This window comes from Embiotoca jacksoni, unplaced genomic scaffold (genome assembly GCF_022577435.1).
Source record: "Embiotoca jacksoni isolate LCO1_2020_lvr unplaced genomic scaffold, fEmbJac1.0.p SCAF_10, whole genome shotgun sequence".
Classification (NCBI taxonomy): Eukaryota; Metazoa; Chordata; class Actinopteri; family Embiotocidae; genus Embiotoca; species Embiotoca jacksoni.
This window is the reverse complement of record NW_027185230.1, coordinates 11776224-11787951: the sequence shown is the minus strand read 5'-3', so window position 1 is coordinate 11787951 and position 11728 is coordinate 11776224. Positions and strand designations below refer to the sequence as shown.

The following is an 11728-nucleotide window of genomic DNA, read 5'->3' as shown; positions in this document are numbered from 1 at the left end:
CTGTCAATCAAACCAGCCCTGCCCCCAAATACAGTTGTGTTTTGACTACTAATATTTAATGAATGCTCAAATTATTTCTAGAAGGAGGGAATTTTTCTAATGGCATCACGATGACTTGTGGAAAACATTTACTGACTTTGTACTTCAGGAGAGAACTTGATGCTTTTTTTTAATGGGAGCCTATTGGAGCCCCTGGTGGCCCTCAGTGTTATTACACTTTAGGGACTCATGTCAGACCCAGAAGCTACGTCCACTTTTATGTATAGTCTATGGGTGCAGTCGGTGTTGCTGGTGTAGGCGGGCGGGGCATATTGCCCCCAAAGCTCCTCCCCTAGCTCGTCCAAATATGGTCACCTCTGGCGACGAACAAAATGTCAGACTGGAGGCCTCAAAACCCAACAGGTGATGTCGCTATTGGTTGCCGCAATTGTTTCGAGCCAGCCCCCGGTGGCCGTCTGTGGTACTACGCTTTTAACGTACTTTATTATCGGCTCGTGTGTGTGTGTGTGTGTGTGTGTGTCTGAAGGACGACCTTGGAGATGGCATAAAAAGTCCCGCAGCCTCCCAACAGGAGCCGAGGGCCAGCTGGATTTGATGCTGTGACGGATGATACTCTGCATCATCCGTCACTCAAAAACCCAACTTCATCTGCAGAGCCCCCGAAGCAGCGTTTTCCTCCCACCGAGGGGAAACGTCATACAGACCTTCAATCCGAGGCGTTTTCCTTCCGTCTGCTGCTCGTCGATGACGTCGCGAATACAAAACCTCCCCTTCCTGCAGAGACGGCTCGCGTTCTCAGACTGTTTACCTGCATGTCGGCATTTATCCGACAGCACCTCCGCACACTTAGTTTAGTCTTCTGCTGTAATAACCATCAATCCAATTGTCTCGGTTTTTTTTTGTTTGTTTGTTTTTTCCTAGTTTTGCTCGAAACCTTTCAGTAAACACACAGACACACAGCCGAGTGTTTTCCTGCTCAACTCTGGTTCCTGTAAACGAGGCCGTTAACACGGCCGCCCGACCCGCTGTGAGGAACAACCGACACCCCCCCCTCCCCCAAAACACTTCCGGCAGGATGGAAAAGGAGGCCTGCTGCCCTGATGGGATGGTTAATGAGCCGTGACTCCCGGCGCCTCTTCACGCCTCGAGGGGCCAACGGAGGTGTTGTTTACGGCCCAGACCAGGTGACCGGTGTCGGAGGTGTCGCCGGACTTTTATCCAAAACACTTCTTTTCTGTGTGCAGAACAAGACACAAAACAATACACAAATGGTTCTGTTGATCCTCCAGATTTGTGTCAACACTTTTTACCACTGTAAATTCAGTGAGTTTAATTTTTAATTCTCTTGTCTAGTTTTCAGCAGATTTATCGTTTCATTCTATATTGTAACTCTATTTTATTTGGTTTTATTAATGTGTCGTCTTGTTCTTATGCATTTTATTCCTTTTTTTTTTTTTTTTTAAATGACTTTTTAACACTTTTTAAGATCTCAGGACTCCGAAACATGGAAACGTGCTGCTGTGAGTTTTAAACTGAAATTTTTTTTTGTTTTGTTTTTTGTTTCTGCTGCAGGAAACGAAGCTCAAGTCAAACTGTGATGAGTCTGAGACAAACGACGGACTTATGGGGGAGATTTAAGATGCAGTCCCGCCCCCTGGTGGCAGCTATCGGTGGTGAACAAAGGACACATCTTTTATTAAGTAGCAATGCAACACGAAAAATACTTTTACTATTATTTATAAATAAAAGTCCTTCATTCATAAAGTTAAATAATTTTTTATGTAGAGAATGCATTCATTATTGGATGATTCATCATTGCTGATGCTTTTGTGTACGTGTTTCATTTTATTTTGGTGGTTGATAAAAAAAAATATTTTTTAGGAAAACAAATTTAATGTAAAATTCTAACGTTCAAAATTGCTTCCATCAAAGTGGAAGATAAAAAATACACACAAAAAAGTACTCGACTTCCGTTTATTAAATGTAATTAGTGACTTCACACTAATAATCCACCATTTTTACATCGCTTTCATTTTTTTTAAAAAATCGACAATATAATCCTGCTGGTTGTTCTGGGTTACTCGTCGAAAGTGCTATTCACGTTCCTGAACGTCTTTCACAATAAAAGCTTTGTTATGAAATGAAGGGTTTCTGCCTTCTGAAACACTAGAGGGCTTTTAATTTGAAATATATACAGGAAGTGTTCAGTTAACATGCAGTAACTTTAATTATTTTTTTATTTATTGAACTGCAAACAATTTATTTCCTCATTTGGAGGTGGGAAAAAAGGGCGGAGCATCGTTCTGGTGCGCTCGACGTCACAGAAAAAATTAAATCGCAGGTGGCGCCCACTTAGCGAAGTGTTTTCAATTAGCTGGCAGGGATTGTTCCTTCTGGAGAGAGTAGGCGGAGCTTACGCAACACGCTCGCTTGATGTCACACAGGCAACACTTTGGTCTCTGAGAAGTGAAGTTTAAAAACACAGCCGCAGTTCCTGCTTATCGCCACAGGTGGCGCCAAAGAACAAAACAGATCGTCAAGCTTGTAACTTTAACTGCATTAACTCGTGTTTTTTTTTTTTGGTCTATTCGTCTTCAGCAGAAACAGATTGTGAAGGAAACGCCGACTTGTCATCAGTCGGTGAATTTATTAGCAAATTACTCTTTTATTTCTAGATTATTTGTGTGGTTGATTAATAAAAAAATCAACAACAAAAAAAAAAATCACACGAGTCAAAATCAGTCATATCGCATTGTTTATTTCTAACACGAACCAGCCGAGTCGGCTCCAGATTTTTGCCCTCCACGTTAATCAACATTTTAAAAACATCACATACAAGTTTATACAGTGATCTCAGACCGGTGGTGGGGGGCGGAGTCAAAAGAGCTCCACGACCAGCGCGGAAACGTCCTCTGATCCTCCAACGCCTCCTTTACAAATACACAGCAAAGACGGCCTCATAAATTAACTCATTAAAGACAATAAATATAGATCATAATCAGACTTTTTAAAATGTCTTGATTCCTTCTGAATAATAATAACAACAACACATTAACACTAATTATTCCCCAAACCCCCGTCTAAAGCTCTCTGCTGTGAAAGGTAGTCGTGCTGCAGGTGTGTGCGTGGAAACAACATTCAGGAGTGTGTGTGTGTTTAATTCGAGGTGTGTGTGTGTGTGCGTGTGTGTGCACGTGCGCGTGCGTCGTCGTCTACTCGTCGGCGTTAACCCCGCCCTCCCTCTCCCGGTCGTCCACGGATCTCTTCCTGGCGAACAGGTGGGTGGGGTCCCGGCCCCTGAAGCCCGGCTGGACGTTGAACACGGGCATGTTCCTCCAGGTGGACGGGTTGCTGAAGGCGGCCGAGCCGGAGCCGGCGGCGCACGGTTTGTTCTGGACGAGCTGCAGGAAGGTCTCCATGTCGGGGCCCAGCCGGGCGACGATGCCGGCCTTCACCGCCGCCACCGTCTGCTCGTCGCAGCTCTGCAGCGTCTGCAGGAGGGTGCTGTAGTACCTGGAGGGGGGGGGGGAAGGAGGGGAGGAGGGGAGGAGGGGGTAGACGACGCAAAGTCAGGCGCGGAAAAAAAAAAGAAAAAAAAAAGTACGTAACGACCCAGAGCGATAAAAAAAAAAATGGGAGACATTTTTAAAAGTGTTTACGAGGCGCGACGAAAAAGTTATAGATTTGGGAAAACTCGGCGCGCTGACGCGACAAACGTTAGTTTCGTGTTCTGGTGGCGTTAATAATAAATGTTTTCCACTTTTCGTTGCGTCCGGTGACTCACCTGTTGGGGAAGTGAGTCGGCACCTGCACCACCTCTCCGATGGCGTCCGGGTTGGTGCGAGCCACGGTGCAGATGTCCAGACTTCCGTAACATTCCTCCTGCACCTTTTTTTTTTAAAAGAGACGGAAACGATGTGAGCGAAGAACTGAGGAGCGTTTTTATTACTGGGCGTGTTTACATGAACATGTGCTAATGCTAACCAACTTAGGCTAACCAACTTAGGCTAAGGCTAACCAACTTAGGTTAACCAACTTAGGCTAACACTAACCAACTTAGGCTAAAGCTAACCAACTTAGGCTAACCAACTTAGGCTAACACTAACCAACTTAGGCTAACCAACTTAGGCTAAAGCTAACCAACTTAGGCTAAGGCTAACCAACTTAGGTTAAGGCTAACCAACTTAGGCTAACCAACTTAGGCTAAAGCTAACCAACTTAGGCTAAGGCTAACCAACTTAGGTTAAGGCTAACCAACTTAGGCTAAGGCTAACCAACTTAGGTTAAGGCTAACCAACTTAGGCTAAAGCTAACCAACTTAGGTTAAGGCTAACCAACTTAGGCTAAGGCTAACCAACTTAGGTTAAGGCTAACCAACTTAGGCTAACCAACTTAGGCTAAAGCTAACCAACTTAGGTTAAGGCTAACCAACTTAGGCTAAGGCTAACCAACTTAGGTTAAGGCTAACCAACTTAGGCTAACCAACTTAGGCTAAGGCTAACCAACTTAGGCTAACCAACTTAGGCTAAAGCTAACCAACTTAGGTTAAGGCTAACCAACTTAGGCTAAGGCTAACCAACTTAGGTTAAGGCTAACCAACTTAGGCTAACCAACTTAGGCTAAGGCTAACCAACTTAGGCTAAAGCTAACCAACTTAGGCTAAGGCTAACCAACTTAGGCTAACCAACTTAGGCTAAGGCTAACCAACTTAGGCTAAAGCTAACCAACTTAGGCTAAGGCTAACTAACTTAGGCTAACCAACTTAGGCTAAAGCTAACCAACTTAGGCTAAGGCTAACCAACTTAGGCTAAAGCTAACCAACTTAGGCTAACCAACTTAGGCTAAGGTTTCCCAGATGAAGCTAACGCTAACATGTCCCAGGTCATGATAGGAGCAGATAAGTCGGTCGATCTATATTTTTGTTGAAGGACCCTCATGGACACGTAAACTCTGAGCTCACTGACCTCAGCGATCATTCTCTGGAAGATGTTGCAGCGGCGGATGGTCTGGGAGACTTTCCCCGTGATCCCCTGGGAGATGCAGTGCAGACTCTTCTTGACAAACGTTTTACCCTGCAGAGCAAACACACGAGAGGTTAGACAGGTGGAGGGGACAGTTGGGACAGTTGGGACAGATGGACAGTTGGACGAGCTGGGGGCGGGGGGGGGAAGGTCTGACCTCGGTGTTGAAACTGGCCGCTGAGTGGAGGAACAGTTCGCAGATCTCGTGCATCCCGTCGGTGTCGCAGGTGGAGTTTTCCAGACAGGAGAAGAACCCGCAGCCGACAGCCACGGCGCCGCTCAAACATCTGGCCACATCAGCTGCGGGGACACGTACGCGTTTTATCACCTGAGGAATACCTGAGCACAGTTTCCAATTCGGCTAACGGACTGGGGCTAAATCTAACGGGCAGAAGAAGCGATCATTTAAACTGGAAACGTGAAAATGTTTTAACTTTTGCAAGACAAATTTAAATAAATAAATGTAATCAAAACAAAATATAAATATAATTTAAAAAAATGTAATAAATTTGTAGCTCTAACGACCCAATTTCTTTTCTAAATCTATTAAATCGTTAAAATAATCAATTATTGAATTAATTGGGGAAATAATCAACCTTTTAATTCATAAAGAAAATGTCCCGTTAATTGCAGCCCATATGAAATACCAACAAAAGAAAAATCCTACATTTTATACACGTTGCTTTTACTCAGTTAGATTTTTACAGTGTGGAACCCTTTTACTTTACCTTAAGTTGTGGAATAAATGGAGGTCAATGGTGGAAGAAGTATTTTTGTTTTTACTTTAAAAAAAAAATACAACAACATAGTGTGTAATATAAAGTGTCTCATTAAAAGTTAAAGTCTTGTTTTGTTTTTTTCATTTTCCAAGTATTCGCAAAATGTTATTGAAGTTTTGGGTAATTTTGGTGGCAAAAAAAAAAAAAAAAAAAAATCGGTGAATTAAATCAGAATTTAAATTGATAAAGAAAACGACCGGTTGCAGACGGCAGTAAAATCCGACTTTAAGTTTCTGCTCACATACTTTTACTTAAGTTAAGGATGTAAACACTTTTATGACACAAACTATGAATGAGAAGCTGCTGGATCTGGAACTCACTCGGGCTGTTGGCGGAGAAGCGGGCCCGGCGGGGGGCGGCCTCCTCCGGCAGCATCTCGAAGGAGGCTGCTGCCGAGCTGACGGTGAGGAGGAGGAGGAGCAGCAGAGCGGAGCCGGGCAGCATCGTGTCTCGAGGTGAGGACGGAGGAGGAGGAGGAGGAGGACGGTGGTGGTCTGGTCTGGTCTGGTTTGGTTTGGTTTGGTCTGGTTTGGTTTGGTCTGGTTTGGTTTGGTTTGGTTTGGTCTGGTCTAGTCTGTCTGGTCTGTCTCAGTCCACAACCTGGTATTTATGCGAAGCCCTCCCGGGACTGACCAATCAGAGCGCGCCTTGTCCACGGGGGCGCAGTTAATGGTTTATTCGCGGGTGTAATGAACCCACAGAGCTAATTGGATATTTCCACTCAAAACCACAAGACACAACGGAATTTCCGAGCAGCAGTAAACTCCCGGGATAATTTTAGACTTTGTGTTTTTAATTAGTTTCTTTCTTTCTTTTTTTTTTTTTTTTTTTTTTTTTTTTTTTTTTTTAAAAAGGAAACCCAGTGGGCTGCAGGCGAGACAATCATTCAGACACCTTAGGTCATGTTATATCGTGTTAAAACAGTTGTGATATTAATGGAACTGATGTAATTTGGATGTGAAATGTTTCTTTAAAAGTCTGGACTTGTGTTAACAGACGTTAACTTTAATCAAGAAATGGGAAAAAAAAAACAACGATTCAGTGAGTCACTCTGTGGGTTACGAGTTGACGTGAGTCCACACTTGTAAACATTTTGGGAAATGAATCATGCCGAATTATCTGTTAGCATCTTTTGTTTGATATATTACTCTGAAGAACCGACAGTTAGTACTGAATTACTTAAATATCGAAGAAAACGTAAAAACATTAAGATTCTCAGGCGAGTTCTGAAGCGTCTTTTTTCGAGTTTATGGATGTTTATTCTGGCTGTACATCAGAGGTAATGATGTCTTCTGAAAGTTTCAGGCCACACAAAATTTAAATGTATGTTTCATGAGTGTTCAGGTTTTACTGAGTTATGACTCCGATTTTTGTTTAAACTTCGAGAATATGATAAAAAATAAAAATAAAAATAAAAAATAATAATAATAATAATACACAACAACCATCTAAAAAAATTGAAAGTTGAATTTTTTTTCTTCAAAAAAAATTGGCTGGTAAAAAATAAATAAAATCCTAAATTATAACTAGTTTGCACTTATTTTTCTCCTTCTTGATTATCATGACAAAGTTTTTTGATTACTGACTAGTAAAAAAAAAAAATACCACAAAAAAAAAGAATAAATTCTTAAATCAACATTTTTAAACACGATAATCTGCAGAAAAAGTTGGAATAAAATTAGTCAATGAAACGTGTATTTTGTGTTTTTTTCTGAGCGACTCATGGCCCTGTTATCTATAATTTAAGAAAAAAATCTTTCTAAAATTAGCAGGACTAAAGGGTAACGGGTGCATTTGTTTTCAATTGCAGTCACGTCTCCCGGTTTTCCTGTGCGGTGTTTCAATGAGTGGCCACAGCAGGAAGTGACGAACACAAGTTCCCTGAAGTTTGTTTAACTTGTCACTTGAGTCATTTTATGTTACTTCAAAGTTATTTTGTGTTTTTTAAGGTTGTTGTTTTTTTATTTGTGCATTATTTTGGTTGAATTATTATTAATTTTTTTTTGTCTCTTTAATGTAGTTTTCTTGTACCACTTTGTGTCTCTTTATGGTCTTTTAGCATCTCGTTAAAGTTATTTTCTGTTTTATTCTGGTAGTTGTTTGTCATTTGGTTTATATTGCATCTCTTTAAAGCCGCTTTGTAGATAATTTGGGTCGCTTTGTGTATGTCTGTGGTGGCGGGGTGTGGTTAGCTCAGCTGCGGGGGGGGGGGGGGGGGGGGGGGGAGTGATGGAGTGGTTCAGGGAACGGTGTCGGGAGGAGGATAATTTGCGCAGCTGAACTGAATCAGGGGATTGTTTTCTCTCCTTGATAAGTGAGCAGGACCTGGTGAGGAGGGGAGGAAGGGAGCGACTGGACGGACGCTCGGAGGCAGGGCAGGAGAGCGCCAGTGTAGCACATCTGGGCTATCGTGGGGGTTCCTCGGAGACACAAACGACCCGCTGAGCCACAAAGTTCGTTTTACGGTTGCTTTTATTTCGTAACACACACACACTTGCTGCTCTCGATTCCGGCGCTCTCCTGCCCTGCCTCCGAGCGTCCGTCCAGTCGCTGCCTTCCTCCCCTCATCACCAGGCCCTGCTCACTTATCAAGGAGAGAAAACAATCCCCTGATTCAATTCAGCTGTGCCAATTATCCTTCTCCCGGCACCGTTCCCTGAACCACTCCATCACTCTCTCCCCCCTGCAGCTGAGCTAATCACATACCCCCACCGGCCGACTTAGGCCGGGGAGCCATCCGGCCTAACCTACCACCCCCCTTGCCCCCCTTTGAGAGCGGGAGAGGAAGTCGGCCACAGCCATCTCTGCGCCCCCGGCCTATGGACCACCTTGAAATTAAAAGGCTGTAATGCCAGATACCACCGAGTGATCCGGGTGTTGGTATCCTTCATGCGGTGGAGCCACTGCAGCGGAGCATGGTCCGAACAGAGGGTGAATGGACGTCCCAGGAGGTAGTACCGCAGGGAGTCGACCACCCACCGCATGGCCAGGCACTCCTTCTCCACCGTACTGTACCTGGCCTCCCTCTCCGACAGTTTCCGGCTGATGTAAAGGACGGGGCGGTCAACCCCCCGGCACCTCCTGGGACAAAACGGCCCCCAGCCCTCGGTTCGAGGCATCAGTCTGCAGGGTAAAGGGAAGAGAAGTTAGGTGTGTGAAGGAGCGGTTCCCCACAGAGCCTGTTTTACCTTCTCAACCGCCCGCTGGCACTGCTCCGTCCACTGGACCGGATCTGAGGCACCTTTCCGGGTCAGGTCGGTCAAGGGGCTGGTCAACTCCGCGAAGCCCGGGATGAACCGTCTATAATAACCCGCCAGCCCCAAAAACCGCCTCACCTCTTTTTTCGACTTGGGCCACGGCCGGGCAGGCTGCGATAGCAGCAGTCTTGTCCACCTGAGGGCGCACCTGCCCGCCGCCCAAGTGGTACCCCAGATACCGTACCTCCCTCCGCCCAACTGAACACTTTACTGGGTTGGCGGTGAGCCCAGCCTGCCTCAGGCACTCCAGCAGTGCGCCCACCCGCTGCACATGCTCCGCCCAGGTGGTGCTGTGGATGATGACATCATCCAGGTAGGCGGCCGCATATGCAGCGTGCGGACGCAGCACCCGGTCCATGAGGCGTTGGAAAGTGGCTGGGGCACCGAACAACCCAAAGGGAAGCGTGGTGAATTGGTATAACCCAAACAGAGTGGAGAAGGCCGTTTTTTCCTCGGCCTCTGGTGAGAGAGGAATCTGCCAGTAGCCCTTGGTTAGATTCAGTGTCGTAAAAAAACGCGCAGTGCCCAGTCAGTCCAGGAGTTCGTCGACCCGGGGCATTGGGTACGCATCAAATTGTGACACATCATTCACCCTGCGATAGTCCACACAGAACCGTATAGATCCATCCTTCTTAACAACAAAAACAATGGGGCTACACCAGGCACTGTTGGACTCTTCTATTACTCCCATCTCCAGCATAGCAGCCAATTCCCTCTGAACAATTTTTCTCTTGTGTTCAGGTAACCTGTAGGGTCGCGACCGCACCGTCACGCCCGGGGGCGTCTCAATGTGATGTACTATGAGGTCTGTGCGACCTGGCAGGAGGGAGAACACATCAGCAAACTGCTTCTGCAACTGGGCAACGTCTGTTCTCTGGGTCCCGGAGAGATGGGCGTCGAAAGGGAGCTCCTCTCCCTCAGATACCGCGGACACCAGAGAAGCAGGCTCCGTCTCTCTCCATATTTTTAGGAGGTTGAGGTGGTAGATCTGTGTAGCTCCGCCCCTGTCAGATCGCACCACTTCATAGTCGACGTCCCCCACTCGCCGCGTGACCACAAAGGGCCTTTGCCACTTGGCGAGGGGTTTTGAGCTGGAAGAAGGAAGCAATACAAGTATCTTTTCTCCTGGTGTGTGTGAATTGCCTCAGCTTGGCCCCTCTGTTGTACAGCCGTTGTTGACGTTCCTGGGCAAATTCTCACGTGACATCTGACCCAGTGTGTGGAGTTTTGCTCGCAGGTCCAGGACGTATTGAATTTAATTTCTGCAGGGGCTCAGACCCTCCTCCCAGTTTTCCTTAAGCAGGTCGAGCACCCCCGTTGGTTTCCTGCCAAACAGCAGCTCGAAGGGAGAAAATCCCGTAGAGGCCTGGGGGATCTCCCGCACTGCAAACAACAGAGGATCAAGCCATTTATCCCAATTACGTCCATCGTCGTGTATGAATTTACGAATCATGGTTTTTAACGTCTTATTCAGACGCTCCACAAGACCGTCGGTCTGTGGGTGATAAACACTGGTCCGAATAGATTTAACTCCCAGTGAGTCGTAAAGTTCCCTCAGTGTTCGTGACATGAACTGGGTGCCCTGGTCAGTCAGAATCTCTTTCAGAATTCCGACTCGGGAGATGACCTGAAACAGAGCCTGTGCAACACTCTTTGCAGAAATGCTACGCAACGGCACTGTCTCTGGATATCGGGTTGCGTAATCCGCTAGAACTAACACAAAGCGATATCCGTGTGCGCTCCGGGTGAGCTGCCTGGAAAATTATTTCCCAACGGCTTTTTGGCACCAACACCTGGGTGTTTTCCTGTCCTGTTTGAGTGTCACGACTCACTATACAGTCTGTCCCTAATCAATGAAAAGTGCGGGTATGACGGCGCTGCGTCAGGGCGCACCAGCTGACCATCAACTTTTATCACTTGGTCAAAGGTGAAGTGTAGAGTATCGTCCCGAGACTGCTCAAGTGGAAAATCCTCCATGGAGCGTAATTCGGGAACCGGCAGCTTACCCTTCCGGAAGTTCCTCCGGGGGTCCTCAAGGGACAGGCTTTGCCGGTCTATAGTGACCCTCTTTACATCCCTGTAGATGTGTCTGGCCCCCGGTGGCAGCCCGGTGCATTGCCGCGATCCCGCCCAGCATCTGCCCCAGCGCAACGATCGGCTGCATCGGTGTTTCACTCTGCTGTCCGCCTGTCTCCATGCCCCCACATTGGGCGCCAGTGTAGCACGTCTGGGCTACCGTGGGGGTTCCTCGGAGACACAAACGACCCGCTGAGCCACAAAGTTCGTTTTGCGGTTGCTTTTATTTCGTAACACACACACTTGCTGCTCTCGATTCCGGCGCTCTCCTGCCCTGCCCCCGAGCGTCCGTCCAGTCGCTGCCTTATTTTAGTCGTTTGGTGTCTCATTTTAGATGTTTTTTATTAATCTACTTTTGGTCATTTTGTCTCTAGTTTTGATTCTTTTGCATCTAATTTTGGTCGTTTTGTGTTACTTTTGGTCGCTTGGTGTCCGATTTTAGTATTTTTGCAGCTAATTTTGATGATTTTTCGTGTCATTTTGGTCGTTCTGTGTCCAATTTTGTTTGTTTCGCTTGTCACTTGAGTCTTTTTGTGTCTTGAAAATGATTTTGTGCCTAATTTGGTTTCTATTTGTTCCTTTAAGGTTGTTTCTC

At 46.0% G+C, this 11728-nt stretch overlaps 1 protein-coding gene across 1 annotated transcript; it reads right to left on the bottom strand.

Annotated features, from left to right (window-relative positions):
* Positions 1-2916: 2916 nt before the first annotated feature.
* Positions 2917-6352, bottom strand: stc1l (stanniocalcin 1, like). Its single transcript, XM_069159812.1, has 5 exons — positions 6121-6352; positions 5179-5321; positions 4965-5072; positions 3785-3888; positions 2917-3513 (listed from the first exon to the last, which is right to left on the bottom strand). The coding sequence occupies exons 1-5, from the start codon at positions 6242-6244 to the stop codon at positions 3213-3215; spliced, it is 780 nt and encodes a 259-aa protein (XP_069015913.1). The 5' UTR covers positions 6245-6352; the 3' UTR covers positions 2917-3212.
* Positions 6353-11728: the final 5376 nt, after the last annotated feature.

Excerpts from the sequence above, each read along its gene's own strand:
- stc1l (XM_069159812.1), bottom strand. The coding sequence starts at position 6,244 with ATGCTGCCCGGCTCCGCTCTGCTGCTCCTCCTCCTCCTCACCGTCAGC. Across the intron at positions 5,073-5,178 it reads CGGCCAGTTTCAACACCGAG|GGTAAAACGTTTGTCAAGAA; the intron begins GTCAGACCTTCC and ends TTTGCTCTGCAG. Across the intron at positions 3,514-3,784 it reads CCGACTCACTTCCCCAACAG|GTACTACAGCACCCTCCTGC; the intron begins GTGAGTCACCGG and ends CCCCCCCTCCAG.